General features: G+C 41.6%; 1 protein-coding gene across 1 annotated transcript in view; it reads right to left on the bottom strand.

The window, feature by feature from the left end:
• FSD1L (fibronectin type III and SPRY domain containing 1 like) overlaps window positions 1–12,551 on the bottom strand; it is an 80,623-nt gene extending 68,072 nt beyond the window's left edge. The window contains exon 1 of the mRNA XM_023727421.1: window positions 12,425–12,551. Coding sequence (XP_023583189.1) covers window positions 12,425–12,439 — 15 coding nt within the window. The 5' untranslated portion in view covers window positions 12,440–12,551. The remainder of the gene's footprint in view (window positions 1–12,424) is intronic.
• Window positions 12,552–16,744: the final 4,193 nt, after the last annotated feature.

The raw sequence follows: 16,744 nt of genomic DNA on the forward strand, positions 1-16,744 counted from the left end.
TGGACAGAGCTGGAGAAGGATGTAGAGCATAATTCTAACTCACAAAAAAAAGACCAGATTTACTGGCCTAAAGGACACTGGAGAAACCTCAAGAGTATGGCCCCCAGACACCCTTTTAGCTCAGTGGTGAAGCTACCTCTGAGGTTCAGTGTTCAGCCTGGGAGTGGACAGCCCCGTAAAACCAAATGAGACTAACGAGGTACAGGAGTCCAGTGACAAGAGCCAGAAGGCAGAGTGGGACAAGGAAGCTGGTGATAGGGAACCCAAGGTTGAGTAAGGATATGGGAAAGATCAGTCCAAAGGACTAATGGACCACAACTACCACAGCCTCCACTGACTGCTCTGATACGCATCACAACAGAGGGTACTGGACAGAGCTGGAGAAAAATGTAGAACAAAATTCTAACTCACAAAAAAAAAGTCAGACTTACTGGCCTGACAGAGACTGGAGAAACCCCGAGAGTACGGCCTCCGGATACCCTTTTAGCTCAGTAATGAAGTCACTCCCCAGCTTCACCCTTCAGCCAAAGATTAGACAGCCCCATAAAACAAAACAAGACTAATGGGGCACAACAGTCCAGGGACAAGGACTAGAAGGCAGGAGGGGACAGGAAAGCTGGTAACAGGGAGCCCAAGTTTGAGAAGGGACAGTGTTGACATGTTGTGGGGTTGGTAACCAATGTCATAAAACAATATGTGTACTGTTTAATGAGAAACTATTTGTTCTGCAAACCTTCAGCTAAAGTACAATAAAAAAAGAAAAAAGAAAAAAATTTTTAAAGTCCGTACAGGAGGGGAAACCTGGTAGTGTAGTGGTTAAGAGCTACGGCTGCTAACCAAAAAGTCAGCAGTTCAAATCCACCAGGTGCTCCTTGGAAACCCTATGGGGCAGTTCTACTCTGCCCTATAGATTCTCTATGAGTCTGAATCGACTTGATGGCAACGGGTTTGGTTTTTTGGTTTATATAGGAGGCAGAACATACATGGCGCTTTAGATAGACACATCATGCCATCCCTCTGCATCAAAGACCAGAAAAAACTAAAACAGATACAAATGTCAATCCTGGAACCCAAGTATCAAATGAAGGGATAAAGAACTAGATCAAACACCGAATGGAAGAAGAAACTAAAGGAAAACAGAGAACGGGGAGAGAGAGAGTAGAGGTCCCCTGCCAACTAACAAGACACAGCATCACCATCTGGGAGCACATCCAGCAACTACCCCAGACAGGGAATACAGGAAGGCAACTTCACAGAGCTCCAACAGGACACAGAGCACCCACCTCATACGCCACCCCCTCTTCCTGCCAGCCCTTACCATGCCGCCACATCTACAGCATCCCCAGCTCAGGCCCACCGCCACACGGGGACCACGCTACCCTTCCCCTCCCGCCACTTGTTCAGCAGATGAATGGTGGGAAGCAAGCCCATACCACTCCCTGTCTGTCACCCCCACCTGTCTGGCAAAGGGCTGTGAATGCTCCCACACCACTGGACCAATATCAGGAGGCAAACAGGGCCTGCCCAGTCTGTGCTCAGCCACCTCGCTAAACTACTGTACAGCGAGGCAGGCTTGTCCTACCTGCTGCTGCCCTGTCCACCTCGACAAGGTGGTGAGAGCTATCATGCCCACAGACAAACAAGCAGCAAAGCACGCCTGGCCCGCCTGCCCAGATACATCAAAACAAAACAAAGAAGCAGGATGAAACAAACAAACATACAATCAATAAAGAAAACAATATCTTAATGCCTTGGAGACAGAAAACAGTATCAAAACATAAAAAAGCAGGACAAGAGGGCTCCAGCAAGTGACCAAAATATACAATCAGATGACCTTCTGGTAGAAGAAAAGGCAGTGGCACTACCTGAAATGGAATTCAAAGACTAATACTGAGGGCTCTACAAGAGATTAGGAAAGAAATCAAGGAAAACATAGACAAAACCAAGGAAAAATAGACAAAATCATGGAAAACACAGACAATACCAATGAAAATATAACCAAAATCAAGGAAAACAGAAAAAGCAATAGAAGAATTCAGGAAAATAACATACGAACAAAACATCAAAATAAAAAATTAGAAATCACACAAAAACAGCAACTAGAAATCCAAGAGATAAACAAAATTTCAGAACTAGAGAACAGAAAAACAATTTAAAGAATAAACAAGACCAAAAGTTGATTCTTTGAAAAGATCAACAAAATCAACAAACCATTAGCCAAACTACAAAAGACAAATAGGAGAGGAAGCAAATAATCCACATAAGAAATAAGACAGCGGACATTACAACCAACCCAACTGAAATAAAAAGGATCACAACAGTATCTATGAAAAATTGATCTCCAACAAATTTGAGAACCTAGAGGAAATGGAAACACACTACCTACTTAAACTAACACAAACTGAGATACAAAAAAAGAACAGACCCATAACAAGGGAAGAGATTGAAGAGGTAAAAAAAAACAACTCTCAACAACAATAATAAAAAAGAAAAAAAAGCCCTGGCCTGGACAGCTTCACTGGAGAATTCTACCAAATATTCGGAGAAGAGCTCACAGCAGTACTACTTAAACTATTTAAGGGCACAGAACAGGAAGGAATTCATTCTATGAAGGCAGCATAACCCTGATACCAAAGTCAGGCAAAGATACTGAAAAAAAAAATTACAGACCAATATCTCTCATGAATATAGATGCAAAAATTCTTAAAATTCTAGCCAATAAAAATTTGGCATCATAACAAAAAAATAATACACCACAACCAAGTGGGATTCACAGCAGGTATGCAAGGATGGTTCAACATTAGAAAATCAATCAACGTAATCGACCACATAAATAGAACAAAAGAAAAGAATCACATGATCATCTCAATCAAAGCAGAAGGGACATCTGATAAAGTCCAACACCCCTTCCTAATACAAACTCTCAATAAAATAAGAATAGAGGAACATTCCTCAATGTAATAAAGGGCTTCTATATAAAACTAACAGCCAACATCATTTTCAACGGACAAAGGCTGAAAGCATTCCTCCTGAGAATGAGAACAAGACAAGGATGCCCTTTATCACCAGTCCTATTTAACATTGTGCTGGAAGTCCTAGCTAGAGCAATAAGGCAAGAAAAAGAAATAAAGAGCATCCAAAGTGGAAGAGGTAAAACTGTCTGATATTCAGATGATATGATGCTATACACAGAGAACCCCAAAGGTTCTACAAGAAAACTACTGGAACTAATAGATTTAGCAGAGTAGCAGGATACAAGATCAACATGCAAACATGAGTTGGATTTTTATACACCAACAAAGAGAATTTCAAAGAGGAAATCAGAAAAACAATACCACTTATTTTTATTCCTAAAAAGGATAAAATAGTTAAGAATAAATCTAACCATGGATGTAAAAGACCTATAAAAAGAAAACTACAAAACACTATTGCAAGAACCAAGAGATCTACATAAATGGGAAAACATACAATGTTCATGGATAGGAAGACTCAACACTGTGAAAACGTCAATCCTACCCTAAGTAATCTACAGCTATAATGCAACCCCGATCCAAATACCAACAGCATTCTTTAACAAGATGGAAGAACTAATCACCAACTTTATACAGAAAGGAACGAGGCCCTGGATAAGCAAAGCATTACCGAAGAAAAAGAACAAAGTAGGACGCCTCACACTACCTGATCTCAGAACCTCCTATACAGCCATAGTAGTCAAAACATCCTGGTAGTCAAATAAGAGCGGTCACACAAATATACATATACACACCCACGCTCATTGCAGCTCTATTCACTATAGCAAAAAGACGGAAACAACCTAAGTGCCCATCAACAGATGAACGGGTAAACAAATTATGGTCTATACACACAATGGAATACTACACAACAATAAAGAACAATGATGAATCCATGAAACATCTCACAGCATGGATGAATCTTGAGGGCATTAGGCTGAGTGAAATAAGTCATTCACAAAAGGACAAATATTGTATGAGAACACTATTATAAAAACACACAGAAAAAAACAATCTTTGATGGTAAGTGGAAATCAATAACTAGATAATAGACAAGTGTTAACTATGGTTAAAGAAAAAACAACACACAATATACAGGCAGTCAGCACAACTTGACCAAGGAAAAGCCATAGAAGTTTCCCAAACACATCTAAACACCTTGAAGGACCAAGTTACTGGGGCTGAGGGCTGGGGACCATGGTCTTGGGGGACATTTAGCTCAAGTGGCATAACACAGTTCATAAAGAAAATGTTATACATTCTACTTTGATGAGTACCATCTGGGGTCTTAAAAGCTTGCAAGCAGCCATCTAAAATACATCTACTGGTCCCATCACGTTCGGAGCAAAGGAGAATAAAGAAAACCAAAGACATAAGGAAAATATCAGTCCAAAAAGACTAATGGACCACATGTACCACAGCTTCCACAAGCGTGAGCCCAGAACAACTAGATGGTGCCCGGCTATCACCACCGACTGCTGACAGGGATCACACTAGAGGATTCTGGGCAGAGCAGGAGAAAAATGTAGAACAAAATTCAAATTCACAAAAAAAGACCAGACTTACTGGTCTGACAGAGACTGGAGGAACCCCAGAGACTATGGCCCCCAGACACTCTGCTAACTCAGAACTGAAGCCACTCCCAAAATCCACCTTTCAGCCAAAGATGAGACATGCCTATACAACAAATGGAAACCCTGGTAGCATAGTGGTTAAGAGCTATGGCTGCTAACCAAAAGGTCGGCAGTTCGAATCCACCAGGCACTCCTTGGAAACTATGGGGCAGTTCTACTTTGTCCTATAGGGCTGCTATGAGTCGGAATCAACTCAATGGCAATGTGTGGGTTTTCAGATACAACACATAAAACACATGAGGAACACGCTTCTTAGTTCAATCAAGTATAACAAGACCAAATGGGCAACACCTGCCCAAAAGCAAATTCGAGAAAGCAGAAAGGGATAGGAAACCTGGACAAAGGGACACAAGGAACGTGGGCTATAAAGAAAGGGAAAGGGGGAGAATGCTGACATATTGCGGGGATTGCAACCAATGTCACAAAACAATTTGTGTATAAATTTTTGAATGAGAAACTAATTTGTGCTGCAAACTTTCATCTAAAACACAATTTAAAAAAAAAAAAACTTACACATACTGACTCAGTAATTCCATTCTTACTAATTTATTCTAAGTAAATGATTAAGGGTATAAATAGAGAATTGGCTACAAGGATGTTTATCTCAGTGTTATTTATGACACTAAAAGACTGGACGATACAAATATACAACAAAAAGGACTAATTAAATAAAATCAAATAATACATCCATACAAAGGAATTCTGCTGAATGATGAAATTTCATAGTGGTATTTTTAACATGGAAAAATATTCACAACATATTAAGTGAAAAAACAAATTATAAACAGCACATATCGTATGATACCATAATTTTTCAAGTTTCTATAGGAATAAAACAAGACTGGATGGTAATACATACAAATGTTAAGAGAGGTTACCTCTGTGTGGCAGGATTATAGGTGATTTTTATTTCATTTTCATTTATCTATATTTTCTATTTTCCTACAACAAACTTCTATTTATAATTTACCAAAAGTGTACAGGCTGGCTGAGCTAACACTTTATTGTGAATTAGTACAGGATGTAATTAGCTATCAATCAACAAGCATCAATAATTGATATCAGATTCTACCAGAACCTTGTGGCTGTGAAGAAGCACCAATGGAGGGTGAAAAAACAGGAAAGGAAGGCTGGAAACAAAATCCACAAACTGTAAAATATTTTCCACCCTAGGCTGGAGTGGAATTTCTATCAGTATGGCAAAACTCAATATGTGTTTGCTACCCGAATACGCCTCCTTACATTCAGCTGGCCATTGCAAACAAGTATTGTGTTAAATTAAAAAAGTTTTGTTTCACTGTATTTCTAATTAAAAAAAAAAAGTCAAGTTCATTAAACTATAAGGATATCTACTTTGGAAACCATATATCCAACAAGAATCTAATAAACTCTCTCTATATATATATATAACTTTGACAACAACAAAAAGACAAATAACGTAATCATAAAATGGGCAAAGGACTCTGTCATAGTTATCTAGTGCTGCTATAACAGAAATACCACAAATGGACGGCTTTAACAAACAGAAATTTATTCTCTCACAGTTCAGGAGACTAAAAGACTGAATTCAGGGCGCCAGCTCCAGGGAAAGGTTTTCTCTCTGTTTGTTCCGGGGAAAGGTCCTTGTCCTCAATCTTTCCCTGGTCTAGGAGCTTTTCAGCGCAGGGAGCCCCAGTCCAAAGGATGCACTCTGCTCCTGGCTCTTCTTTCTTGGTGGTAATGAGGTCCATCTCCTCTCTGCTTGCTTCTCTCTTTTATATCTGAAGAGACTGACTCAAGATACAACCTAATCCTGTAAATTGTGTCTTACCTCATTAACATAATGGACAGCTCACAACCAAATAAGATCATAACCACAGGCATAGAGGCCAGGATTTACAACACATAGGACAATTACATCAGAGCACAAAATGGAGGACAACCACACGGTACTGGGAATCATGGCCTAGTGAAGTTGACACATATTTGGGGGGAACACAATTCAATCCATGACAGACTTGAGTGACATTTCACCAAAGAGGAAATTCAAATGGCCACCAAACACATGAAAAGATGCTTAGCGTCATTAGTCATCAGAGAGATGCAAATCAAAAGCACAATGAGATCCCACTACACTCCCACTAGGAAACTGGAAAGCTTATCCATTGCTGGTGGGAATGCAAAATGGTACAGTCTCTGTGGAAAACAGTGTGGCAGTTCTTCAAAAAAGTAAAAATACAACTACCATATGACCCAGCAATTCTACCCCTAGGTATATACCTAACAGACTTGAAACCAGAGACTTGTATATCAATGTTCATTGCAGCACTATTCACAACAGCCAAAAGGTGGAAACAACCAAATGCCCATCAACAGATGAATGGATAAACAAAATGTAGTATATACATACCATGGAATACTACTCAGCCAGTAGGAAAAATGTAGTCTTGATACGTGCTACAGTATGGATGGAGCTGGAACACGTTATGCTGATTGAAATAAGCCAATCACAAAAGGACAAATATTGTATGACCTCACTTATATAAAAAAAACAGGCAAATTTATAGAGACCAAAGTTTATTAGTGGTTACCAGGGGCATGAGGGAGAGGAAAAAGGAGGGTTAACAGTGATGGAAATATCACATTGATTAAGAGTAGGGCTGCACAGCTGATTATGGTAATTGCTGTCAATTAGTTGTACACCAGTAAAAAGTTGAATTGGCAGAAATTGTGTGATATATTTACAATGACAAAAAAAAAAGTGTATATGCTGAGGCTGCTTATGTACAACTAAACACCTCATGGGATTTGGTTCCTTGGTTTGAAGGTTTAGGGTCATGGTTTCATGGGATATCCCAGTCAATTGGCCTAATAATGTATTTAGTGCTTCTGTTCTATCTCCTAGTTCGTTGCTAGTGCCTGATGTCTTAAAAGCTTGCAAGCGGCCATATGAGACACAACAATTAGTCTCTTCACCAAAAACAGCAGAGGAAGGAGAGTCAGGAATAGGAAGAGAATATGGAGTGTGCGGCTAATTGCCTCCATGAACAACTGCTTCCTTTGCCATGAAACCAGAAGAACTGGATGGTGCCCAGCTACCATTACTGAACATTTTGATCAAAGACTCCATAGAACAATCCTGATCAAAAGGGGGGAAACGCAGAACAGAATTTTACAAATTCTCTTTCTGGAGCCAGGGGAAGTGGAAGAACTCCTGAAATTATTAACCTGATATAATCTTTGAACTTTCAATCAAAAATATCCTCTGAAGTCTTCTTAAAAACCAAACAATAGTTTAGCTTAACTAGTTAAAAAAAAAGTCTGCCTTGAGCATTACGCTCTTTTAATAACTATCTATATGGGATCAAATTGATAACACTAACTCAAAAGATTGGATGGGCACCTTAGGGGACAGTGAGTTTATGTTAATGAGGGAAGAACAACTCAGAAAAGGAGGGTGAGAATGGTTGCACAACTCAAAGAATGTAATCAGTGTCACTAAACTGGACATGTAGAAACTGTTGAAATGTTTTGTTTCGCTGTGTATATCCTCAATAACAACAAAATAAATAAAACTTAGAGGAAAAAATATAAAGATATCTATATTTCAATATAGTGATGATGTCAGTATGGTGCTCTCTTACACTTTCTTGCTCATAACTCTACTTTAGAAAGCTAACACCCTTAAAAAAGAAAAACAGCTGGGGAGACGGAGATATACTATAGAAAAATAGTGATTTTACTTAGGCACAGAGAGACCAAACTCAGATTTTAATCTAAATCATGCTCTACACCATCTATCAACTATTTTTTTCACTAGAAGATTTAACTAGCTTCTCTAAAACAAAAGCCCACTACTTGATAGGCATTTATCCCTGTTAATATCTTCAGTTTTAATTGCTTTAATCATATCACCATCTAGAGGCAAAGGATACAGCAAGAAGAGTGCTAATGAAAAAAGCCTGGGCTGTGAAGACAGACCTGGGTTTGAATTCAGACTACCACTAGCTACCTGTGTGACTTTGAACAAGTCACTTAACTTCTCTGAGCTTCATCTTCCCATCTGTGCAATAGGAATAAGAGCTGTAGTGAAGGTTTAATGCAGTCTAACACAACACTAGATGGAGAATAATACTCAAATTTCATTTCCCTTTCCTCAGGAAACCAATTCTTGACAGAGAAGGAGTAATTTTGGAACTTGGAACAACTGGTTGGTTATCTGGATATGATGGGGTCTTTGAACTGCTAGGGTATAATATGAAGGCACAGGGTAGAGAAGGAAGCCAAATGCAGGTAATATGCCACCTGCTGCAGGTTGCCATGCCTTAAAACAGGTTGCCATGCTTTAAAACTCCCCCTACTCAGTTCAATCTCCCTAGTCTAGGTTTGTTCACTCTTGTACAGTCAAACATCACCTGTCTGCCATTACTCCTTTCCAAGTAGGAAGTACAGAATATGCAGGGAAAATGGTGGAAAAGCAAACAAGCGACAAAGTATGCTCCTAATGACTTCCCTCAGGGATCCTTTCCCACTTTCCTTTCCACCTCTATTATTTCTACAGGATGTACTTTTCCTAGAAACAGTAGCCCCCATGAATGTGAATGATCTTCTGTATAAAAATTTAACCTAAACTATCAAATCCCAAGCTCCAAGATTCTAGAAAGGTGCAAATGTCTTACTTGTTTCAATGTTTTCTTTGAACATGTACATTTCATCTGGTAAAGAAACCTCTGGGATTTTATCTTAAAATCACTTAAGGACATAATCAAAAGGTCTCAGTATCAAAGAAAGCCACCTATCTAAAACACATCCTGTTCACAAAAGTGCCCCAGAAACTCGATATAAACAGAATCTCTCTGTTTATTTCTAGAGATAATACTGTGGTTTTCTGTATCCAACAGTATGCCTTACATATCCACAGCAATTATGTTTTCTTACTCTACTCAAACAGAGCATCTGTTGCTAACACAACACTGAAGTCCAAGTTATTTTCACAGACAAAAAAGCAGCTGGTCAAGCTAATCCATTTGCTGACCAGTCACCATCAAGCTTCTGTAAGACTGTCCTGTTAACTTAACCTCTATTGTCAGATTACATGAGTCAGAACTTCCAATCCTCTTTCAGTCAGGATTTAACAACTCTTCTTTAGCACCACCATTTGAAATTATTCACTAGATATAAAAACAGGAAACATACCTTAAAGCTTAACGACAAACGTAAAATGGATAGACTGGATTAGAAAAGAAGTTTTACAAATTACCAACAACAGGGCAAAGTTATTTTGAGGTTGGGATTATGAAACTAATAACCACAGCTAACACTTAGATAGCACTTACGTCTGTTAGGCACCCTTATGTGGCTTTTAAAATTTAATTCAATCCTCACAATCCTTTGAGGTAAGTAAAATTATCATTTTTATTTTCACAGATGAGAAAATGGAGACAAAGAGCAAATTACGCAAACTCATACAGATAAAAAATTGCAGGACTGGAGACCTGGCTCCAGAGTTATCCTTTTAATAATTTAAAGCCCAAATCCGAATTCCTCACAAACAGGTATATATTCAGATTATCCTCAATCCTGGCTAGTATTTTCAATTTAACATTCTATAAGAGGAAATAATCTCAAAAAGTCATGGCAGAGCTTTTATTTAAAAAGAAAGAAATATCCAGTTTAGTTCATCATGTATGATTTGGGGCATGTAATTGATGTGGAGTAATTCATACGAGAAAAGGAAGCTTAAATTCAGAGCACTAAATCAGTTATGAACATTAACACCAGATACTCTTATTAAGCTATAAAACAAAATCAAGAGTTTTTTTTCCATTACAAAGATCATTTGATACCACCAGTGAAAGTCAACACTTTTTCTAATATCGAGAAGCTGATGCTCAAAATTATCACAAATAAGATACATTAGTACCAGTAGAGAACGCTAATTCTCTGCTACCTTGGGGACACTGCACTGCACAGTACAGGTACTCAAATATATCACTTGGGATGAGATTTAAGTAGATTCAAACCTTAGGCTAATGGCTAGTACCATGACCTTGGAGGAATCACAACCTCCAACTGTTAATTCCTCATTAGGGTAGGGGATTATGCATGCCTGACAAGATACAATCCAGATGAAAAGACTTTTTTTATTATACTCTTTTACAGTACACAGTACTCTTTGTAAACTTTAAAAAATTATAAGTGTTTTCATAATGAAGTATCTGATTTGATTTTCACAATAACCCTGTAAAAATCCTTCCTTCCACTGCAAGGATGAGGACATACATTAATCACAGTTAAGTGATTTGCCCAAGATCACAAGCGTTAGTAAACAGCACCCTGGAACCCAAGTTTCTGGATTCCAAATTTCTGCTCTTCTATTTCATCCCAGCTAATTTTCATTCAGGTTATCACGTGACTTTTACCTAAAAAGTTAAATAAGCTGTGAAATACTTTACAAATTTAGGCAGAAAATGTTTCAAATGTGTACATAATCAAAATACAGAAACATAGTTTTTTTTTTAAATGTCTAATAGTCATGAAAATAAAAATTGAGTTTATACCCAATGGAATTTCAAGATGCACGCATACAATGAAATCATGTGCACTGATGCTAAATACTATTATACCCGTTGCGGTCAAGTCAATTCTGACTCGTAGTGACCCTATAGGACAGAGGAGAACAGCCCATAGAGTTTGCAAGGAGCAGCTAACCTTTTGGTTAGCTTAGCAGCCTAGCACTTAACCACTGCACCACTAGGGCTCCAAATAATAAACGCTATTATAGTCAATGCTTGCCACATAACTATTCCTACACGCTGCCAGTGCTCAAGGTGAATCCAGACAAAATTATTAGAAGAGAGTGTTCTTATAAATCTTTCCAGTGCTTTCTATCTAATAATAGAATGGCTTCTTGGATATGCCCTTTTCTGTTTTTTAAAGCCAGCTCTATTACTAATAGCACGTGTTTTGTCTTCCTCTACTGTCCTATATTTCAATTAGGCTATAATCTAACAAAGAGAATAGCGTGGTTGATTTCTACAAAAGGATTATGACTGAATATTCATAACTCACTTCTAACTGTAGTCAAGACATTACCTATCTTGTCTAAATATTTTTCTCTTAATTCAAAAGGCAAGTTCTATATCTCCTTTCGTTGTTTGGAAAGTATAAAACATTCCACCACAACCACTAGGTAACTGTGACCAGCAACACCAATTGGCCAAAAAGGGTGGGACGCTGCCCTGACAACTATGAGCCTTTCCCTTCAATTCAACAAACACCAAAACCTGCTTATGATCAAATCACGGCGGGGGGAGGAGGGGATGTACAAAAGAGATTCGGTCCCTGATCTAAAGAGCATGTATTGTGCTAACAGAGGCAACTTGGTTGAGGAAAGAGCACCAGCTTCGGCGTCAACAGGAGTCCCCGAACAAGGCTGTGCCATGGTTTCCTCATCTGCTAAGAAGGGAAAAACACTCTCTAGTACGCGGATTACCAGGCTACCGGAACCAAAAGGACCAAGAGCCCTGCAGAAAGTGATGGGTTAAGAAATTTGGAGCCAGGGTCCGGGAGAAGTACAGGGCAGAGGCTAGCTCGGGTCATCGGGCGCGGTCCCCGTACCCGGGCGGGCGCCGCTTCGCCCCCAGCCCAAGTGGCTGGGCGGCCTTGCCCTCCGCTGCCGCTGCCAGGCCCGCCTGCCAGGCCTGCGCCCCGGTCGACTGGCCCTGCGCGCCCACTGCCCACCCAGTCCCGCCCACCATCCGCTGGCTCAGTGGCCCCGCGCCCCCTTCCTCCGCTTACTTTCTGGGAGTCCATGGTTAGGGGCTGAGCCCGCTGGGCCCGAAACCGCGCCGAAGAATCGTGTGAGGAGGCTGAAGGAAGTGGGACACCCCAAAACCACTAAACGAGATCGCTACTCTCTCACTCGGCCTCCACCGCCGGCGCCTAAACCTCAGTCCGCACCGGCGCCTCCCGGCCACTCCCCGTCCGCGCCCAGCCCTCCCGCACGCTGTTGTCGCGCCGCGGTTGCCAGGGTGAAAGGGCGGCCCACAGAAGGGAGGGGCAAGGAGAGCCCCGCGCCTGCGCGCTGCCGCCAGAGGGACGGACGTTGCGGATCGGGAGAGATGCCCGCTAGGCAGTGGTGGACACCCGGTGGTTTTTGCCCTTCGGTTGCCTGCGAGTGTTTCTGGAACCTCCCCTTCCTCCATCCTTGTTTTCGGCGCGCGCGAGTGCTACAGGCCATGGAGTGAGCCACTGAGTATCCTGTAGCCGGCCCTGTGGGGAGGGCGGGGGAAGGAAAGCTCGAGTCCAGGAGGTCAGTCCCCTCTCCATCCCGCACGCATCTGAGGCACCTCCAGACACTGGCCTTGGCCGGACCCAGGTGCCCAGTGAAATGGAAAGGTCTGGGATGGAGATGTAGCGGAAACATAGGAAAGGGCCATGAGTGGGACCTGGTGGAAACGTGGAAGAGGGACTCGGGGTGGGGGGCACGTGGCGGAAACGTGAGTATGGAACTAATATGGACTCTAGGGCCTGGTAGATCTTCCCCAGAAAGCCCACCTGGGCACTGTGCTTCCTTTGTAATTTTGAGTAAGTCACTCTCCCTGAGCCTCAATTTCATCGTCTGTTGTGAGAATTAGATAACATATTTGAAGTGCCCAGTACATAGTTAATGTTCAGTAAATTATAGTTGTTACTAGTGAGAACTTAGAACCTGCTCAGTCTGGGCTGAAGGGACAGTGCACGCACTAGAAAACTTAGGAAGGCTCTCTTGGAAAAGTTCTTCCTCAGGCTGACAGGCCTCATCCTCCATTTGGATGACTCTGGAGAGGCTCAGAAAAGTTCAATGGGGTAATCCTTATGATCTATGAATAAAAGGGAAGTATGTATTGAGTGCTTATTATGTGCCATTTCTATGAACTAAGAATTCAGCAGTGACAAGGCACTGCCCTCATTGAGTTTACAATCTATTAAGAAAAGGCCTTCCTCCCAAAAAATGTTAAATACATAATGTGAGGATGTTATAACCACCAAACCAGTTGCTCTCCAGTCAACTCTGAATCATGGCAACCCTATGTGTTACCGAGTAGAACTGAGCCCCATAAGGTTTTCAAGGCTGTGACCTTTCAGAAGCGGATTGCGAAGCCTTTCTTCTGAGGAACTTCTGGGTGGGTTCGAACTGCCAACCTTTTGGTTAGTAGTCTTAACCATTTGTGCCACCCAGAGACTCCTGCAGTCTTTATAGGTGCTATTAATATATATACTACTTGGGGTAAAGGAACCGAAAGTATTGGGAGGGTTCTGTTTTAGACAGGAAGGTCAGGGAGGGCCTCCTACAAGAGTGACCTGAGCTAAGAGAGGGAGTGAGCCATACAAAGATCTGAGGGAAGAGCATTCTGGTCAGAAGGATCAGCAAATACGAAGGCCCAGTGCGGGGAATGAGCTGTATGTTTGAGAAACAGCATTTATCCCACAATGCTGTTAATTCTCTCTATACATGGGTTTCCCTGACTATATTGTGATCTCCTTGAGGGCAGGGATTCCTTTTACTCATTTCTGTACAGGGCTTGTCACATAGTAGGCACTCAATAAATCTTTTTTTTTTTTTACCTAGACAGACATGTACGAGAAATGGGACAAAGGGTACAAAAGTGAAAACAAGTTCGGCTCATTCTGGGTGGGTAGTGTTTGCCCAGGGTCCAGGGAGAGGTTTTGTCCACTGATCCTGCCATTTGGAAAGAGGAACAGCATATAGTCCTGCACAGAGATGCCCCCTCTCTTGGTGTCAAGAAAAGGGAGCACCCATCGAAGCCTCCCTGATTCTGTGAGGAGCAGTGAGTGCAGCCAGGTGCCCAGCCACCAGCCTACTGCTGCAGCCAAGCAGGCCAGAAACCTTCCCTCTGCACTGCAGCTGAGTCAGTTCCCCCGTGAGGGAGTGATGCAGCCTAGGGGGTGGGGAATATTAGAGGTCAAACAACCTGACTGCACGCGTTGCAGCCCTGCCTGCCACTGTGGGGCCCGATACTAGAGGAAAAATATTTGGCCCTGTACCCAATTCTCTTGCTGCAGGGGCTTCACCTCACTACTGTCAGAGGGCAACTCCTGGGCACTTTAACTGATGGGACAACCACAGGAGGAGGTGGAAAGAGGCTTTTGGAAACAGTGAGTTAGTGAGTCTGAGCTGAAATGTGATCATTAGATTCTGTCACAGGGCCACACTCCAGGCTCCTTGCCTCCATGCTCCCCTAGTTCTTCCCCTGCAGCCCAGTCCACGAGTCTGTGGTTTTTGACAGCTTTACCCCATTTGTCTTCTGCCCTCGCCAGTCTCTTTAGCCAGTCTGGCTCCCCTGTCTGACACACCCTGTGCCCTCTGCATCCCATCGTTCCCATCCAGGAACATCTTGTCCCTTCTGGCCGAGCATTCTCTCTTTCCCAGCCCATCCAGGTTCTCCCGACACTGTTTTTTACTGAGCTGAGCACTAAGTCTGCCCACCCTACACCCTACCCCTCACCACACCCCCAGTGCTTCTGTCCTTTGGGCATGTCCTTTGCCTTTTCTGTACTTGCTTTTTCACAGCCAAGTCAGATTAGAATATTTCAAAAGTAGCTTTACTAATAAACTAAAGCAGCTGCTCTCAAATGTGATCCCTGGGCCAGCTGAATCAGCATCACACTGAGCCACACAGAGCTGGAATGAACTGTGTTAGGAGGAAGTGAGATCCCCAGTAGTGGAGGTGCCCAAGCAGGGGCTGGGCATTTGCTTGACAGAGCTATCATAGCAGGGGATCAGGCACCAAAAGGGTGCCTGCACAGGACAATTGTTAACATCTTTATGAACCCTGAGGCTCTATCATTCTGAAAAACTTGTTAGAGGTAAAATTCTCAGGCCTCATCCCCAGACCTACTGAATCGGAAACTCTGGGAGAGGGGCCCAGCAATCTGTTTTAACAAGTCCTCCAGGTGATTCTGATGCACACTAAAGTTTGAGAACTACTGAACTAAAGGGAAAAAAATTGATTTAAAAAAAGAACTACAGAGGCATAAAAACAGATGACGTTTCAACACTTAAACATTTCTGATTCTGAGATAGCATAATCTAGTCACAGATTTTTATTTGACAAAAGCTTCCAGGAACTTCTCTCTGAGGAAACCCCAAGTTAGGATAGTCTCAGGGTTGGCACTGCTGATGTAAGCAGCTTAAGCAAAACTCTCTCTCCCAAACCAGGCCCCCTGTCCTGTCTGAGTGGTGCTAGGCCTTGCCTGAAGCCCTGAGCAGTCTCTTAAGTTCTGGTATCCCTTATCTTTTGGGAGAGAAATTTTCTTCCCTTAGGTGTTGTCAAGCAGTCTTCCCTTTTGGGAGTCACTGTAGGGTCGTGGAGACCCTGGTGGTGTAGTGGTTAAGAAGCTTAGTTGCTAAAGCAAAAGAAGCCTTCAGGTACCAGAAGAAAGGGAATAATAAGAATTAGAGCAGAATTAAATGAAATAGAGAATAGAAAAACAATTAAAAGAGCTAACAAGACCAAAAGCTGGTTCTTTGAAAAGATCAAAAAAATTGATAAACTGTTGGCCAAACTGACAAAAGAAAAACAGGAGAGGAAGCAAATAACCCGTATAAGAAATGAGATGGGTGATATCACAACACTGCAACTGAAATTAAAAGAATCAGAATACTATGAAAAATTGTACTCTAACAAATTTGAAAACCTAGAGGAAATGGAAAAATTTCTAGAAACTACCTACCTAAACTAACACAAACAGAGGTAGAACAGCTAAATAAACCTACAACAAAAGAAGAGATTGAAAAGGTAATTAAAAAACTCCCGACAAAAAAAAGCCCTGGCCCGATGGCTTCACTGGAGAATTCTACCAAACCTTCAGAGAAAAGTTAACACCAATACTACTAAAGGTATTTCAGAGCATAGAAAAGGATGGGATACTCCCAAGTTCGTTCTATGAAGCCAGCATAACCCTGATACCAAAACCAGGTAAAGACACCACAAAAAAAGAAAATTACAGGCCAATATCCCTCATAAACATTGACGCAAAAATCCTCAACAAAATTCTAGACAATAGAATTCAGTAACATATCAAAAAAATAATTCACCATGATCAAGTGGGATT

This window comes from Trichechus manatus, unplaced genomic scaffold (genome assembly GCF_000243295.1).
Source record: "Trichechus manatus latirostris isolate Lorelei unplaced genomic scaffold, TriManLat1.0 scaffold00016, whole genome shotgun sequence".
Lineage (NCBI taxonomy): Eukaryota > Metazoa > Chordata > Mammalia > Sirenia > Trichechidae > Trichechus > Trichechus manatus.